The sequence below is a fragment of the Microcaecilia unicolor genome, chromosome 4 (assembly GCF_901765095.1).
Source record: "Microcaecilia unicolor chromosome 4, aMicUni1.1, whole genome shotgun sequence".
Classification (NCBI taxonomy): domain Eukaryota; kingdom Metazoa; phylum Chordata; class Amphibia; order Gymnophiona; family Siphonopidae; genus Microcaecilia; species Microcaecilia unicolor.
In genome coordinates this window covers 261,044,287-261,061,134 of record NC_044034.1, presented here as the reverse complement: position 1 = coordinate 261,061,134, position 16,848 = coordinate 261,044,287, and the positions used below count along the sequence as shown (strand labels likewise).

Sequence of the window (16,848 nt, the reverse complement as noted above, 5' to 3'; positions counted from 1 at the left end):
TATCTTTATTGAACCAGATGGATTGGTTCTTTTTAATTTAGATTTAATTTTTACTGGTGCCATGGAGTCTAGTATTGATTTACTTAATATATCCCAATCTTTTATGAATGTTAATGAATTAGAAATGGGACCACATAAATGTCTGTCCAATTTTTATGTGGTAACTCATGGCCGCTTAAGTGATGAAGATTGACTTATGCGACTATGTGTTAGCAGGCTTAAAAATAACTAGATATTCAAAGTCGAAGTCTGCATAGGTCCTGGATTTGAATATCCAGAAATAATGCTGATTTCTGAATATTGACCCCAACCTGTTCTTTGTGCTTTGTTCACTGAAACAAAAAGGAGTGTGAGAATTAGCTCCATTACAGTTCTTGGCCCGTGAATATAATACGCAAGAAAATAGGGGTAACAGAATTCTAGAAGCAGAACATAAAGGATAATCTTGTGGCAAATGTGAGGGTTGGGATGACATTACTTTTGTTTCCCCAGTTTTAACCAGGGCTGGACTGCTAAATCAGGACCCTGATGGGCCACTGATATAACCAGTCTTAAAGGTGCAACGGTTTGCAGGCCAGCAATATAGGAACAGCTGCCAGCTCATGAGCTCCTGCATCTTTAAGAGGGGAGACTTGGAGGGGACATACCGCTGCTGGAATTTGTTTACATCAATTGAGGCTAGGCAGAGCCGTAGCGAGGGGAGCTGACACCCGGGGCGGGTCGCCGCTGCGCACCCCCCCCCGGGTGCAGCACGGCGCACCCTCCTCCTGCTGGAGCGCACCCCCCCCGGAGCGCATACCCCCCCCGGAGCGCATACCTCCCCCCCCGGAGCGTATACCTGCGGCGAGGGACGGGCGGGAGGGCCGATCCGCCCCGACTGCACGCTGCTGGGGTGTGTCGGCTCCGCGCTGGTTCACTGCTCTCTCTGTCCCGGAACAGGAAGTAACCTGTTCCGGGGCAGAGAGGGCAGTGCACCAGCGCGAAGCCGACACCCCCCAGCGGTGTGCACCCGGGGCGGACCGCCCCCCGCCCCCCCTTCCTACGCCACTGAGGCTAGGGCTTGCAGTGATAGCAGCTAGTTCTTGGAGCAGCATAGGGTTTGGCAGAAGGAGGAAGGAATGAGGGACTGAGGTGAGAGAGGGGCTGGAGAGAGGATCTTCATTCCCTGGGCTGATTTTTGGTCACAATCCCCTGGATTCTATATAGTGTGCATAAATCTAGGCATATTCTATAACTATATGCATAGATTAATTATTTTAAGAAGCTGTTAAGTGTTGTTAACAGCTCTTAACAAGCATGAACACTAATTGGCAAAAATTACACTTTACATGCGTACATTGCTAAGCGTATTCTGTAATGTACTGTACCTAAATTCTAATGTGTGCAGGCAAAAAAGGGCGTGCTTAGGGGGTGTGGAAATGGGTGTTTCATGGGCGTTCCAAAATCTACGTCATTATTATAAAATATGGGATAATGTGTGTAAATCTTCGCACAGGGATTTACACCAGTTTTTCGTTGGTGTAAATGGACGTGCTTAGATTTAGTCAAATGAACTATGCCTAAGCATACTCCTTTTTGTTTCAGTGAACAAAGCACAAAGAACAGGTTGGGGTCAATATTCAGAAATCAGCATTATTTCTGGATATTCAAATCCAGGACCTATGCAGACTTCGACTTTGAATATCTAGTTATTTTTAAGCCTGCTAACACATAGTCGCATAAGTCAATCTTCATCACTTAAGCGGCCATGAGTTACCACATAAAAATTGGACAGACATTTATGTGGTCCCATTTCTAATTCATTAACATTCATAAAAGATTGGGATATATTAAGTAAATCAATACTAGACTCCATGGCACCAGTAAAAATTAAATCTAAATTAAAAAGAACCAATCCATCTGGTTCAATAAAGATATCCTATGCATCAAATGAAAATGTAGGCGTATGCCTTGTAGCGCTATAGAAATGCTAAATAGTAGTAGTAGTAGTAAATACCACACGTATTTAGAATACGCTTAGGCTTAATTACCTAGTAAGTGTTAATTTTAGGCACCATATATAGAATCAGAACCAAAGTGCCCTTGCTTTTAACTGTAGCTTTGTAGATTCAAGGCTTATAAAATTAGTTATGTTAGACTTTTTGACTTGGATGTAACTTAGACGTTGATATTCAAAGTTAATTATTCAGGTAGCTATACTTGTTACCTAGTTAAGTATGGCTGAGCAGAGCCAGCCATGGATTTCCAGCAGCATTATCCAGATAACTTTTCTAAAAATCACTACAGACTGCCCGGATAGTGCTAGGGAAATACTGGGACAGAGTCAGAATTTATCCAGAGGCTGGCAATATTTTACATCAGTATCTGGGATAACTATCCAGATAACTTAAGACAGGAAAAAGCTGTCCAATGTTATCCTGATTTATATAGAGATGATGCTAAATATCGCCATTGGTGGTGGTCCGTGGCATACCCAGATATTCAGTCCCGATAGCTGGATAGCAGCTAGTATTAAATGTGTGGGTGTAACTTAGAATGCTGTGGCTGGTATTCAAATGAAAAGATATGAGAAGGAGCAGTCAAACAAACCAACCAACCAACCAGTGGCTGAACAGTCCAATAAAATGTAATCGGTAAAACAGTGTGTTGTGTTGTCTTACAATACAGATGTGTTAAAGAAAGCCCAACAGTTTTGGCAGCAGACTGCCTGACTCAGTGGCACGTTAGGTCCTTATCATGGGGACAAGTAACACACCTTACTATAGGACATTCAAAGCATAAACGTTGCTTGCACTGGGCTCAGTGAGGCCAGAGTGAATATTCAAAGAACGCTGATTTCTGGAAAACTCAATGTGCTCCTGATGCTGACAGTCTTCTGCCAAAATACATTGGGCTTTCCTTAACATGCCTGTATAGTAGGAGAATACAAACACACTGGTTTACCAAAGGCTGCTTTTTAATAAATTTAATTAGACTGTTCAGTCACTGGTTGGTTTGTTTGGCTGCTCCTTCTCATATCTTTGGATTGGTGTTGTGGCTCTTTTGTGCCTCTCTTTCTTCCTGTACTTAAATGAAAAGCCAACTGTGGAGTCTGAAAGTTGACCCTTAAGTTTTCTGAAGTAACTCTAATGTACAAGTGTCCTTTTAATCATAGGTAGAATAATAAACTCACAGCCATATGCTAGAAAGCTATACTTCTATGTTGGATTTTCAAGATGTTATGTTAAAAGTCATGGAAGAGAAGCTACAGAAGAAAGTTTTAAGAACTCAAAAAGAACCTCAAGATATTGTTTTGCTCCCTACGTGACTTTATTATTTCATAAGTATGTAAGGAGCTTTTCAGAAGCCTCACTAACCCAGTGTTCCTGGATGCAGACCATCCCAATTTAGAGTAGAGAGGAGGTGAGTACAATTCTGCTATAGCTTCCCCTCTTAGAACAGCTGCAATGGTTCTACCTGACCTTATATAAGCCAGAAACCCCTAAGGTGAGTGTGGTAGATTTTATTGGTGGATTATGTATTGGATTTTGTGGCGGCGTTCTTTTGCCTGATGAACAAGAGAGAGGCCCAAAAACTAAGCTTAAAAAGTGTGCTAATTAGTTTATTTCCAGTATGAGACCTCCTTTGAGTTTTGAATTTGAGTATATGGTGAAATGAATATAAAAGCTGTGGAGGGGCATAATCGAACGCGAATGCCTATCTCCATGGGCGTCTATGTCCGAAAACGTGTAAGTGAAGAGAAGGGACAAACCGTATTTTCGAAAAAAAAATGGACGTCTTTTTTTTCCGAAAATATGATTTGTACGGACCAAATGCATGGATTTGTTCGTTTCTGAGCTGGGCAGTTTTTTTTTTTTAGCGATAATGAAAACTAAAACCGGCCAGCTCAAAAACGTCCTAAGCTGAGTCATTTGGTCGTGGGAGGGGCCAGGATTCATAGTACACTGGCCCCCCTGACATGCCAGGACCCCAACTGGGCACCCTAGAGGTCAGTGCGGTGGATTTCAGAAACAGCTCCCACATGCATAGCTCCCTTACCATGGGTGCTGAGCCCCCAACCCCAACCCCCTCCCCCAAAACCCACTATCTACAAATGTACAACACTACCATAGCTCTTAGGGTTGAAGGGGGCACCTACATGTGGGTACAGTGGGTTTTGGAGGCCTCCCATTTACCACCACAAGTGTTACAGGTAGAGGGGATGGGCCTGGGTCCGCCTGCCTGAAGTGCATGGCGGTACCCACTAAAAGTGCTCCAGGGACCTGCATACACGCAGGCCTCTAGGACTTGTTGCTGCTGTAGAACCTTGGCACACCAGTTGACATCTGAAGACTAATGTCTCCGAAAACGTCCTTTATTTGAATAAGCACGCTTACTCACAGTTAACTGCAGATCAGAGGTTGTGCCCCACTGGCAAAGAGTCTCCCTGGTAACTAACTAACTAACATTTCTAAAGCGCTACTAGGGTTACGCAGCGCTGTACAATTTAAACATAGAAGGACAGTCCCTGCTCAAAGGGCTTACAATCTAAAAGACAAGAGAACAATCTAAAGACAAGTGTACAATCTAGAGGACGAGTGAACAGTTAATCTGATAGGGTGGATAGATTGGGGCATTCTATATTTCTCGAGCGGTTAGGCGCCGAAGGCAGCATTGAAGAGGTGAGTTTTAAGCAGAGATTTGAAGATGGGTAGGGAGGGGGCATGGCATATGGGTAAAGGAAGATTGTTCCAGGCATAGGGTGAGGCAAGGCAGAATGAGCGGAGCCTGGAGTTGGCAGTGGTGGAGAAGGGTACTGAGAGAAGGGCTTTGTCCTGTGAGCGGAGGTTACGGGCGGGAACATAGGGGGAGATGAGGGTGGAGAGGTAGTGAAGGAGCCGCAGACTGAGTGCATTTATAGGTAAGGAGGAGGAGCTTGAATTGTATGCGATATCTGATCGGAAGCCAATGAAGTGATTTGAGGAGAGGGGTGATATGAGTATTTCGGTTTTGGCGGAATATAAGACGTGCAGCAGCGTTCTGAACGGATTGAAGGGGGGATAGATGGCTGAGTGGGAGGCCGGTGAGGAGTAAGTTGCAGTAATCAAGGCGAGAGGTAATGAGAGCGTGGACGAGAGTTCTGGTGGTGTGCTCAGAGAGGAAAGGGCGAATTTTGCTGATGTTGAAGAGGAAGAAGCGACAGGTCTTGGCAGTCTGTTGGATATGCGCAGAGAAGGAGAGAGAGGAGTTGAAGATGACTCCGAGGTTGCGGGCAGATGGGACGGGGAGGATGAGGGTGTTATCAACTGAGATAGAGAGTGGAGGAAGAGGAGAAGTGGGTTTAGGAGGAAAGACGAGGAGCTCGGTCTTGGACATGTTCAGCTTCAGGTGGCGGTTGGACATCCATGCCGCAATGTCGGATAAACAGGCCGATACCTTGGCCTGGGTCTCCGCGGTGATGTCAGGTGTGGAGAGGTATAGCTGGGTGTCATCAGCATAGAGATGATACTGAAAACCATGAGACGAGATCAGCGAGCCCAGGGAAGAGGTGTAGATTGAGAAGAGAAGGGGTCCAAGGACAGATCCCTGGGGAACTCCAACAGATAGTGGGATGGGAGTGGAGGAAGATCCATGGGAGTGTACCCTGAAGGTGCGGTGGGAGAGATAAGAGGAGAACCAGGAGAGGACAGGGCCTTGGAACCCAAAAGACGACAGCGTGGCAAGAAGTAAATCATGATTGACAGTGTCAATCGCGGCGGAAAGATCGAGGGGGATGAGGATGGAGTAGTGACCTCTGGATTTGGCCAGGAGCAGGTCATTGCAAACTTTAGAGAGTGCCGTTTCTGTCGAGTGCAGAGGGCGAAAACCGGATTGAAGTGGATCGAGGATGGCATGAGAGGAGAGAAAATCAAGGCAGCGGCTGTGAACGGCGCGCTCAAGTATTTTGGAAAGGAAGGGTAAAAGAGAGATGGGGCGGTAGTTGGAGGGGCAGGTAGGGTCAAGTGAAGGTTTTTTGAGGACAGGTGTGACAACAGCATGCTTGAAGGTGTCAGGGACAGTTGCAGTGGAGAGAGAGAGGTTGAGGATGCGACAGATGGAGGGGGTGACAGTATGGGAGATGGTGTTGAGTAGGTTGGTGGGGATGGGATCAGAGGAACAGGTGGTGCATTTCGAGGAGGAAAGAAGGCGGGAAGTTTCATCCTCGGTGATCTCAGGAAAAGAGGAGAAAGAGGCCTGGGTAGGTTGGTTGAGGGAGAGGGTTAAAGGGTGAAGAGGAGGTGGAGACTTGGTCGTAAACTCAAGGTTGATCTTTTGCACTTTGTCGCGGAAATAGTCGGCCAGTGATTGAGGAGAGAGAGAAGGGGGAGTAGGAGCGGGGGGGGGCACTTTTAGGAGGGAGTTAAGTGTGGTGAAGAGACGACGAGGGTTGGAGCTGAGAGAATTGGTCAATTGGGTGTAATAGTCCTGTTTTGCACGGAATAGGGAGGAGTGGAGGGAGGATAGCATGAATTTGTAGTGGAGGAAGTCTGAAAGGGTACGAGATGTCCTCCAGAGGCGCTCAGCGGATCGGGTGCAGGAGCGAAGGTAACGGATGCAAGGAGTCAGCCAGGGCTGGGGATTGGTGCGCTTTGTGGGACGGGAGATGGATGGTGCGAGGGTGTCCAAAGCAGAGGAGAGAGCGGTATTGTAAGCGGAGACCGCTTTGTCGACAGTTTCGGAGGACGTGATGGAGGGGAGGAGATTAGAGATAGTAGATGATAAGGTGGAGGGGTCAATAGCCTGGAGGTTCCTGGAGGTGGTGGTTAAAGTTGGACGGGGTGGAGGGGGGGGGGGTGAAGAAGTGTGAATGTGATCAGGTGATGATCGGAGAGAGGAAGAGCTGAGATGTGGAAATTGGAGGGTGAGCCGGAGGAGGAGAGGACGAGGTCAAGACAATGGCCGTCACGGTGAGTAGGGGTGGTGGAGCACAGCTGGAGGTTGAAGGAGGATGTTAGGGTGAGGAACTTAGAAGCATGGGGGTCGGATAGGTCATCAGCATGTACGTTAAAGTCTCCGAGAATGAGGGACGGAGATGAAGGGTCAAGAAAGACGGAGAGCCAAGCATCAAAGTTGGTGAGGAAGGAAGGGAAGGATTTATCAGGGGGGCGGTAAATGACTGCCACTCTGAGTGGTAGCGGGTAGAATAGCCGGATGGAATGGGCTTCAAAGGATGAGAAGCAGTGAGACTGCGGTAGGTGGAGGGGTTGGAAACTACAGGAGGGTGAGAGTAGTAGCCCAACGCCTCCGCCGCGGCCAACTGGGCGGGGCGTGTGGGAGAAGAGATAGCCTCCATGGCAGAGGGCTGCAACTGAGGCAGAGTCTTCCGGGGAGATCCAGGTTTCGGTTAGGGTGAGCAGTTGAAGGGAGCGAGAGATAAAGAGATCGTGGGTGAGAGACAGTTTGGTACTGAGATTAGCAGTAGGTCAGATCTGGCAGAATGCTATACAATGGCCACTTTCAATAACGTGGGTAACACATGAAAGGGAGCTAAAACTGGCTTACAAAAATGACCACTACCTCATGGACTACCGGAAACAAAACAGGACACACTCTGACCCAGTAAGCAGGGGGAAAAGCACCATGGGAGTAGAGCCTACCAACTACCAACATCATGAGCATTGAACACAAGCTAGTGGAATCACGGAGCCCAATACCCTACACCCACCACAATGCACTGCCCTTAACTCTGCAGTGCCCTTATCAGAAAAGGTGTCACACTCACCCGAGAGCCACATCAGAACCAGGGAAAGGCTGTCACAGGATGGAACACATTCTGCTGTCATTAAGATGGGTACGGCCTTTGAGGCTGGCATACAGGCTGGGAAAAAAAGTTTGTAAAGTGGGTTTTTTTTGGTGGGAGGGGGTTGACCACTGGGGGAGTCAGGGGAGGTGATCCCCGATTCCCTCCGGTGGTCATCTGGTCAGTTGGGGCACTTTTTTGGGACTTGGATCTGAAAAAAAGGGTCCAAATAAAGCGGACCAAATTCTCGTCAAAAACACCCTTCTTGTTTCGATTATCAGCTAAAGACGCCCATCTCTCCTCGGCCGATAACCATGCCCCAGTCCCACCTTTGCCACGCCTCCGACATGCCCCCATCCACTTTGTTCGTTCCTGTGACGGAGTGCAGTTGAAGACGACCAAAATCGGCTTTCGATTATACCGATTTGTTCGCCCACGGGAGAAAGACGCCTATCTCCCGATTTGGGTCGAAATATGGCCGTCTTTCTCTTTTGAAAATAAGCTGGATAGAGATATAACTTACCCCTCTGTCTGCTATTAAAGAGTGGAACATCAGCTTGACCCTCAAACCCAATGGGATAAGTAGAGAGAAGCTCCACTCAGGAGTTTGACTATTAGAGGAGATATTGTAGACAAAGAGGAGCATAATCGAACGTTGCCGGCGAAATAGGTCACTGGCGATCTACTTTGGCGGCTGCGCAACAGCTGGCCAGAAACATATTTTCAAAAAGGTGGCCGGCCATCTTTTTTTTTCGATAATACGGTTTAGCCCGGCTAAATGCCAGAGTTCGCCGGGTTTGAGATCGCTGGTTTTGTTTTTCAGTGATAATGGAAAAAATGCCGGCCATCTCAAACTCGGCGAAATCCAAGGCATTTGGTCGTGGGAGGAGCCAGCATTTGTAGTGCACTGGTCCCCCTGACATGCCAGGACACCAACTGGGTACCCTAGGGGGCACTTCTAAAAATTAAAAAAATATATACAAATAGCTCCCAGGTCCATAGCTCCCTTACCTTGGGTGCTGAGCCCCCCAAATCCCCCCAAAACCCACTCACCACAACTCTACACCATTACCATAGCCCTTATGGGCGAAGGGGGGCACCTACATGTGGGTACAGTGGGTTTTGGGGAGAGGTTGGAGGGCTCAACACTTAGCACCACAAGTGTAACAGGTAGGGCGGGGATGGACCTGGGTCTGCCTGCCTGAAGTGCACTGCACCCATTAAAAACTGCTCGAGGGATCTGCATACTGCTGTGAGGGAGCTGGGTTTGACATTTGAGGCTGGCATACAGACTGGCAAAAAAGAGTTGTATTTTTATTTTTTTAGTGTGGGAGGGGGTTGGTGACCATTAGGGGAGTATGGGGAGGTCATCCCCTATTCCCTCCGGTGGTCATCTGGTCAATTGGGGCACCTTTTTGAGGCTTGGTCGTGAAAATTAAAGGACCAAGTAAACCCGGTGAAATACTGATTAACACCGTTTTTTCCCCATTATCCGCAAAAGCCGGCCATCTGGTAGCCACGCCCATGCCCGCCCATGTCCCGCCTTTGCTTCGCCGCTGACACGCTCCCATGAACTTTCGCCAGCACGGCGACGGGAAAGCAGCGATGCTGTCAAAAACGCCACTGTCAATTATACCGATTTCGCCGCTTTTGCGAGATCGCCGGCCATCTCCCGATTTATGTCGGAAGATGGCCGGCGATCACTTTCGAAAATAAGCCTGAAAGACTCCCTTGTTAAGGGAGTCTATGTAGTATAGGATCCATGAATGGAGAGACTATGAAGGAAAAGGTTTGCCCAGCAACCAGGAAACCCTGCTATTCTACCCCCATATTCATGGAGGCAGGGTATATTGTGACGTTTATTTAATATGAGTATTATTTGTATTTAATTGCATTGCCTGTGTAATAGATAGCACTGTGTAATGGGGCTTCCCTATAGTTTGCAGTATCCTGTGATTGAATAGTCAGCTTTCCCTATTGGCTGTTTGCTCTGAGCTAGGAGCAGTCCTTACTCTCTGCCCCTGCAGGCTGTGTGAGAGAGCCCAGTTTTGCTAACATGCTTTGTGATCAGCAGCTGTTCTAGGGCTGATTCCTGCTTAATCTACTCTAATTCAATCAAGATTTTTAACCATTTCCCAAGTCATTCCTCATCTATTTTCACTGAGTTTCTCCCCCTTATTCTCCTTTGAGTGTTACAGTTTTTCCTCTCTGTTGGGTTGAGGTTCTGGCCATCTCCTTGCCTCTGGGATGGTTAGATACAGACTCTAAGTGCAGAAGGCAACAATTCTCTTTTAAGCAACTGAACTGTAAACAGGATTTTCTTTGTTTATTCTGAGTACTACAATATGCATTTTCATTCACCAAATCCTGTTTGGTCAAGCCCCATCATATATGAATAATCTTATTGAATTATCCCCTCATAATGCTGTTTCATCATCTAGAGAATATCTTGTCTTACATTTCCCTATCTGTAAGAATGTGATATATAAAACAATTCACTCTGCTAATTTCTCCTATCAAGGCACCAACATTTGGAATTATCTTCCTAAATCAATCAAGTTTACAGATGATGTCTAACTTTTAGAAGTCTCTAAAAACACATATCTTCAGTCTGGCCTTTCTGAATACAAATAACTCTATTTGAATTTTATCCACACCCTTTTCTTAATCTTGTTTCCTATATAGTCCTGCCTAATTATGCTCTCACCTATCCACCCTTATTTGTTTGTCCTTGAGATAGTCTAAATCCCTGGTTACTTACTGCACATGTATTCATTTGCTTCTTGAAGTTATTGTAATTTGTGTTATATTCTGTACATTATTATGTTTTATTCACTTTATTGTTTGTAAGCCACATTGAACTTGAGTCTATTTTGGGCTAATGTGGGGTATAAATGTCATGAATAAATAAATAAATAAAGAAAGAAAGAAAGAAAGAAGATTTGCTTAAGAATTGAGAGTCTACTGGTAAAGCTTCTACTTGGGGATGGTTTAAGCTGGATATTTAGCTACACTATACTTTGCCTAGAATACTAAAGTAACACATCTTTACGGTAGCCCTTGTTGATAACTCCCCTCTTAGATGTTTATGCAAGACTATATTGAAAATACGACAAGGCTTGTGCCCCCTTCTTTCCCTCCGTTCTACCAACAGAATAGGTCCCCTGGGGCTAACCACCTCACTGGTGGTCCAGCGGAGCAATGGGGGCAACGGGGAAGCTCACTCACTCTAGCCGCTAATGGCTGTGTCTTGGAAATGGCCACCACAACTTCTAGCGGTAGTCTTGTAATACTAGCAGTAATATTTTAAGACTACTGCTAGAGGTTGCAGCAGCCATTTTCAAAACACAACCATTCCCATCACCTTGCTGGACCACTAATAAGGTGAAGATAGGCCCAGAGAGGCCTATTATAACTAGTGTGTGTGTGTGTGTGTGTGGGGTGTGGGGGGGGGGGGGGGGGTTGGAGGAGGGCCTGAGCTTTGTTTGGGAGGCTGGAAGGGAGGGGAGGATGCTGGTAATGTGTTGGCCTGTACCGGAAGTTATGTGGGTCATGGCTGATATTCAGTACAGGACCCACATAGCTAACCGGGCAAGTTTCAGGCTGCTCTTTATGTGGTCCTACATTCTCAGTTAGCTATGTGAGTGCCAACACTGATTATTGCCAGCACCCACATAACTCCTCCCCAGCTCCATCCTATAATGCCCTTGTGTGGCCCGGCTCCAAAATGGCTGGTTTGTGCTGATATTCAGCAGCACTGCCTGATTAAGTGCTGCAGTGTATAATTGGTTTGCTGGCTCCAGGCCTACTTAAATTGCTTTGATTATCAACTGGACAGTAAATAAAATTAGGTCTATGAGGTCAGTATTCAGTAGCAGAGCCACTGTTTACAGTAAATTTAAAAGGATAAGAAATTGTAAGTTATATGTATTTTCAGCAGCATTATATTTAAAGGTACTAAAAATGCTATTTGACACACTCAAGTCACTTATAAAATTAATCCCACGTTTAAAGTTTTCAAATAACAAGAAGCTGAAAATATTTTGAAAATGCTTTATACTGCTCTGGTTCATGTCTATGATTGATGTCATAACATAAATGCTCAATCAAACCTTGGTTTTGTTTGTTTCTACTGAAAATTAAACCCTGTGTATTCACTTCTATTTCTAAATTACCAACCCTGGAAGAAGGGGATACAAAGATTGAACTTAAGCTGATGCTCTGTCTTTCCTTTAGTTTAACAATGAAAGAAATGTCCACACTAAATGATAATTTTGATAATATAAAATGAAAAAAGAAAACATTTCATTTTAAATGTTTTATACTTCTTTCCAAAAAGGTGTTTCTATGTTTACTGACTTATTTTTAGTTCTGTGCCCTTCGCAATGTTCATCAGCTAACAGCCGTAATTCTTGCTTCTCTCTGAATTAGTCCAACCCATTGTTCTTGTACTTTGGAGTAGAAAAGTGAACTAGTGGTTCAATAGGCCAAGAACCAAGAAATCCAGGGCTCAACTCCTGCTTCCACAACCAACACTCTTTATGCTCTTGGGCAAGTCACTTCACCCTCCATTACCTCAAGTAGAATTTAGACTGTAAGCAGTAAGGTCAGGGAAATAACTTGTGTACCCACTTATAAACTAAATTGTGCTCAGATTTGGAAAAGGCAAGTTTAAAAAAAATCTAAAATCCAAATCTAAATGAGATATGGAAACAGGGCATACAGGGGATTACTGGGAACGGGGGTGAGGGAAGATTTCCCATGAGTCCACTGCTATAGCCATGAAGGCCAACCAAAGTTATCAGCAACAAAGCACGTGCAAATGGATGGATCACAAGGGATTAACTATTTGAAGAAGAGAAAACTCTTATAATCTGCATAATTTCTTCATTTAAGAAAGCAAAGTTGTTCAATACTTTTGAGGTAAGAAACCTTCATAATGACAAAAAATGAAATCAGATTGGATCTCTGCACTTGGGGATGCCCTACACTCCCTGTTCTGCAACTTTCATTGCACCTCACTGTGCAGAAAGGTAACTAGAGAGGAAGAACCTGGAAAATATCTCAAGCTAGTGGCAAAGAATGTTTCAATTATCTTTTGGGTGGTATGCTTGAAAGGCTAATTATTACTAGCATATATCTACAATGGCAAGTTTTATCAGAGATAAAATATAATGAGATTTGTGGAGCCAATTCCTTAGATCTGCTGCCTTCCATGTGATGAGAGAGAACAAGCAATCTGTACCACCCATAGGAGACTGGAGCATATCCCTCTCTGTTCTCAGGTATGCAACAGTGGGAAAAAATACACGGCATAAACTCACCAGTCCAAGGAAGATGCAAAATAGCTGAACAACATCGGTGTAGGCAACAGAATAGAGTCCACCGACTAGAGTGTACAAAGTGGCAATCAGGGCAGAAACAATGACCGCCATATGGATATTGATGTCTACTATCACACTTATGGTAGCTCCTGGTGAAAAAGAGAAAATGCATTATTTGTTACACTTTTTATTTTCCTATTCACAAAATTGGGACTGTAACCTGTCATACAAATATACAGAGGGGCATTTTCAATAAAATGTCAAAGCTAGGTTTTGGACAATTTGCTAAACACGTCCAAAAATCGAGTGGCGAACATAGCCATTTTTGAACCTGAAAAACATCTATCTTTTTGGCTCAGAATCACCTTTTTCTAGACGTTTTCCACCTGATTCAATACAAGATGCCAAAATTTCCATGCCCAAATTTGGGCATGCTCCCAATTTGCACACAGAATTTAATTGAATAGTGCGCCAATTAGTGGCATAATTGGCTTTTTAACAAGCCATTATTGGCACAAAATAAACTTAATTATTATGTACATGTGTAAATTAATTTTAAGCATGGTTGAAAAAAGGAGGAGTGGAAATGGGATGGAGCACGGGAGTGGTTTTACATTATGCGTGCAATTGGGGCACTGCTTTTAAATTTAGGTGCAGTCATTTGGCCATGCCTAAACTTACGCACGACCCCAGCACCTAACTTTAAGCACGGCTTAGAGAATAGTACTTTTTTCAGCGTCGATTTTTTAGGCAACCTATATAGAATTCCCCCCTTTGTGCTCGGTGCGTTTTTCTTTTTGGGAACATTTTGGAAAAACAAAAATGTCCAAGAGAAAATGCCTAAAAAACAGTCATTGGGCTGTCTGAGGGGCCACACAGATATCCCAGCAGAGCAGTGGAGCAGTCCTGGGAATCTAGGGACTTCACATAAAAGGTTCCAGGTACACATCACATCATAACCCCTTTATATTGTATGGTGAGTCCTCTAGGAACAGAGAAAAACCTACTGCACCTCACTGTACACCACTACAATAGCCCTCAAGTTTGCAGGAGACACCTATATGTAGGTACAGTAGATATTTAGTGGTTTTTGGAGGGCTTACACATTCCACCACAAGTGTACCAGTTAGAGTGGAATATGGGTATGAGTCCCCTTCTCTACTGTCTACTGCACTGACTACTAGGTTACTCCTGGGACCTGCCTGCTGTTCTAACAAAAATGGCCATCATATCTGAAGCTCTAATAGAGCCTGGTATGTACCATCACTGTCATATCTTAGGGGGGTGGGAAGGGGGGGGGGGGGTCTGTGACCACTGGGGGTCTAAATGGTGGAGGGTTATGCCTTTATCCCTCCAGTGGTCATTTAGGGCACCTTTTTGCCACTTATTCGTGAATGAAACAGATCTAGCCAAAACATCTTAAGCTTGGCCCTAGGCATTTTCATTTTGTTTCTTTATTGTAGAAGAATATCTTTCTTTTGGTGCTGCCCATGTCCCACACAAAAAACAAGCTGCGAACACCCCCCCCCCCCCAACCTTGTAATGTGGACGAACTGTGGAGAAAAATGTCTAGAATCAGAGTGTTGAAAATCACAACTTGGACGTTTTTGAGAGATAAACGTTCAACTACCACCTTATGATGGTTTTTAAAAAATGTTTTTATTGTTTTGAAAGTAAGCCCCATAATGTATTTTTAGAGACAATGTATTGAACATTGGTGGTTAATTATAGTCTTCTAATTATGGTGAGTTTCATTTATTTACTCAGCTCAACCATGAATCTTACAAAGTGGTAATTGCATTTATGTCCTAGGAGATATGATAGACTGAAGGGACTGCATTTGTATTTGATATTCATTCAAACAACTAAAAATGTAATGAATCTCAGGGTTTTGAGCTGTGTTAATGTGTTACACGGGTTAGCAACACAGCATCTTATACCCAAAGATTCATTTATTTAAAATCTCCTGTTTAAGAAAAAAAAAATCATGGCTCGGGTCTATTTTCCTTTATCCAGAAAAATACCTTTGATCTGAAAGCTAGTTGGTTTTATAAATTAGGGACCTGATATTCAGCTGGTTGCGATCAGTATATTGCTGACCACTGCCAGCATTAAACCCAGGTTAAAGATAGGACTGGTCCTTTTTAAGTAGTTAACCTTGCCTGTTCGGTGCTGAATAAGTACATCAGTACATAAGCACTGCCATATCGGGAAAAGACCAAAGATCCATCAAGCCCAGCATCCTGTCTCCGACAGTGGCCAATCCAGGCTTCAAGAACCCGGCAACCCCTCCCCCCCAAAAACAAACAAACAAACAAACAAAACTTAATTCTTAATCATGTTCAATGGACTTTTCCCTCAGGAATCTGTCCAAACCCCCTTTAAATTCCGTAAGGCCAGCTGCTGTCACTACATTTTCCAGCAACGAGTTCCAGAGTCTGACTACACGCTGAGTAAAGAAAAACTTTCTCTTATTTGTTTTAAATCTACCATATTCTAGCTTCATCTTGTGACCCCTGGTTTTGTTGTTGTTTGAAAGTGTAAACAAACGCTTCACATCTATCCGCTCTATTCCGCTCATTATCTTGTAGACTTCTATCATATCACCCCTCAGCTGCCTTTTCTCCAAGCTGAAGAGCCCTAACCTTCTCAGCCTTTCTTCATAGGGAAGTCGTTCCATTCCCTTTATCATTTTTGTCGCCCTTCTCTGCACCTTCTCTAATTCCTTTATTTCTTTTTTGAGATGCGGCGACCAGAATTGGACACAATATTCTAGGTGTGGTCATACCATGGAGCAATACAACGGCATTATAACATCCTCGTGTTTGTTTTCCATCCCTTTCCTAATAATCAGTGCTTTTTTTGTGCCGGTACGCGCCGGTACAGCGTACCGGCACCTTTTTTCTGGGTCCGGGGGTTCACCTGCCCGCTCCCTGTTTCCATCGGCCGTGATCCCTGCCTTGTAAAACTACCGAAGTCGCGAACCGGCAGACTGAAGACACCCCCCCCGCCCCACTTGCCCACCCTCCCCTGCCCCTGACTGTGTTCCCTGCCTTGTAAAACTTTTATTTTTTACAGAAGTCGCGAACCGGCAGACTGAAGACTGAAAGCAAACAGCAGGCAGGCTCACCTCCTGTTGCATCGCGTCGCTGCTTCGTTTCCCTCCCTGCCTGCATTCAATCTCAGCGCGTCCCGCCCTCAAGGAAATGACATCAGAGGAGGGCGGGACGCGCTGAGAATGCAGGCAGGGACTGGGAAACAAAGCAGCGACGCGATGCAACAGGAGGTGAGCCTGCCTGCTGTTTGCTTTCAGTCTTCAGTCTGCCGGATCGCAACTTCTGTAAAAAATAAAAGTTTTACAAGGCAGGGAACACAGCCAGGGGCAGGGGAGGGTGGGCAAGTGGGGCTGGGGGGTGTGTGTATGTGTGGACAAGTAGGGCTGGGGGGGGGGGGGTGTGTGGGCAAGTAGGGCTGGGGGGGTGTGTGGGCAAGTGAGGCTGGGGTGTGTGTGTGTATGTGAGCAAGTGGGGCTGGGGTGTGTGTGTGTGTGTGTGTGTGTGTGTGTGTGGGCAAGTAGGGCTGGTGTGTGTGTGTGTGTGTGTGTGTGGGCAAGTAGGGCTGGGGTGTGTGGGCAAGTGAGGCTGGGTGTGTGGGCAAGTGGGGCTGGGTGTGTGTGTGTGTGTGTATGTGTGTGTGTGTGTGTGTGTGTGTGGGCAAGTAGGGCTGTGGGTGTGTGTGTGGGCAAGTGGAGGTGTGTGTGTGGGC

At 45.3% G+C, this 16,848-nt stretch overlaps 1 protein-coding gene across 1 annotated transcript in view; it reads right to left on the bottom strand.

The window, feature by feature from the left end:
- SLC5A7 (solute carrier family 5 member 7) overlaps nt 1–16,848 on the bottom strand; it is a 79,165-nt gene that overhangs the window by 29,368 nt on the left and 32,949 nt on the right. Inside the window, exon 4 of the mRNA XM_030199562.1 lies at nt 13,084–13,232. Coding sequence (XP_030055422.1) covers nt 13,084–13,232 — 149 coding nt within the window. The remainder of the gene's footprint in view (nt 1–13,083; nt 13,233–16,848) is intronic.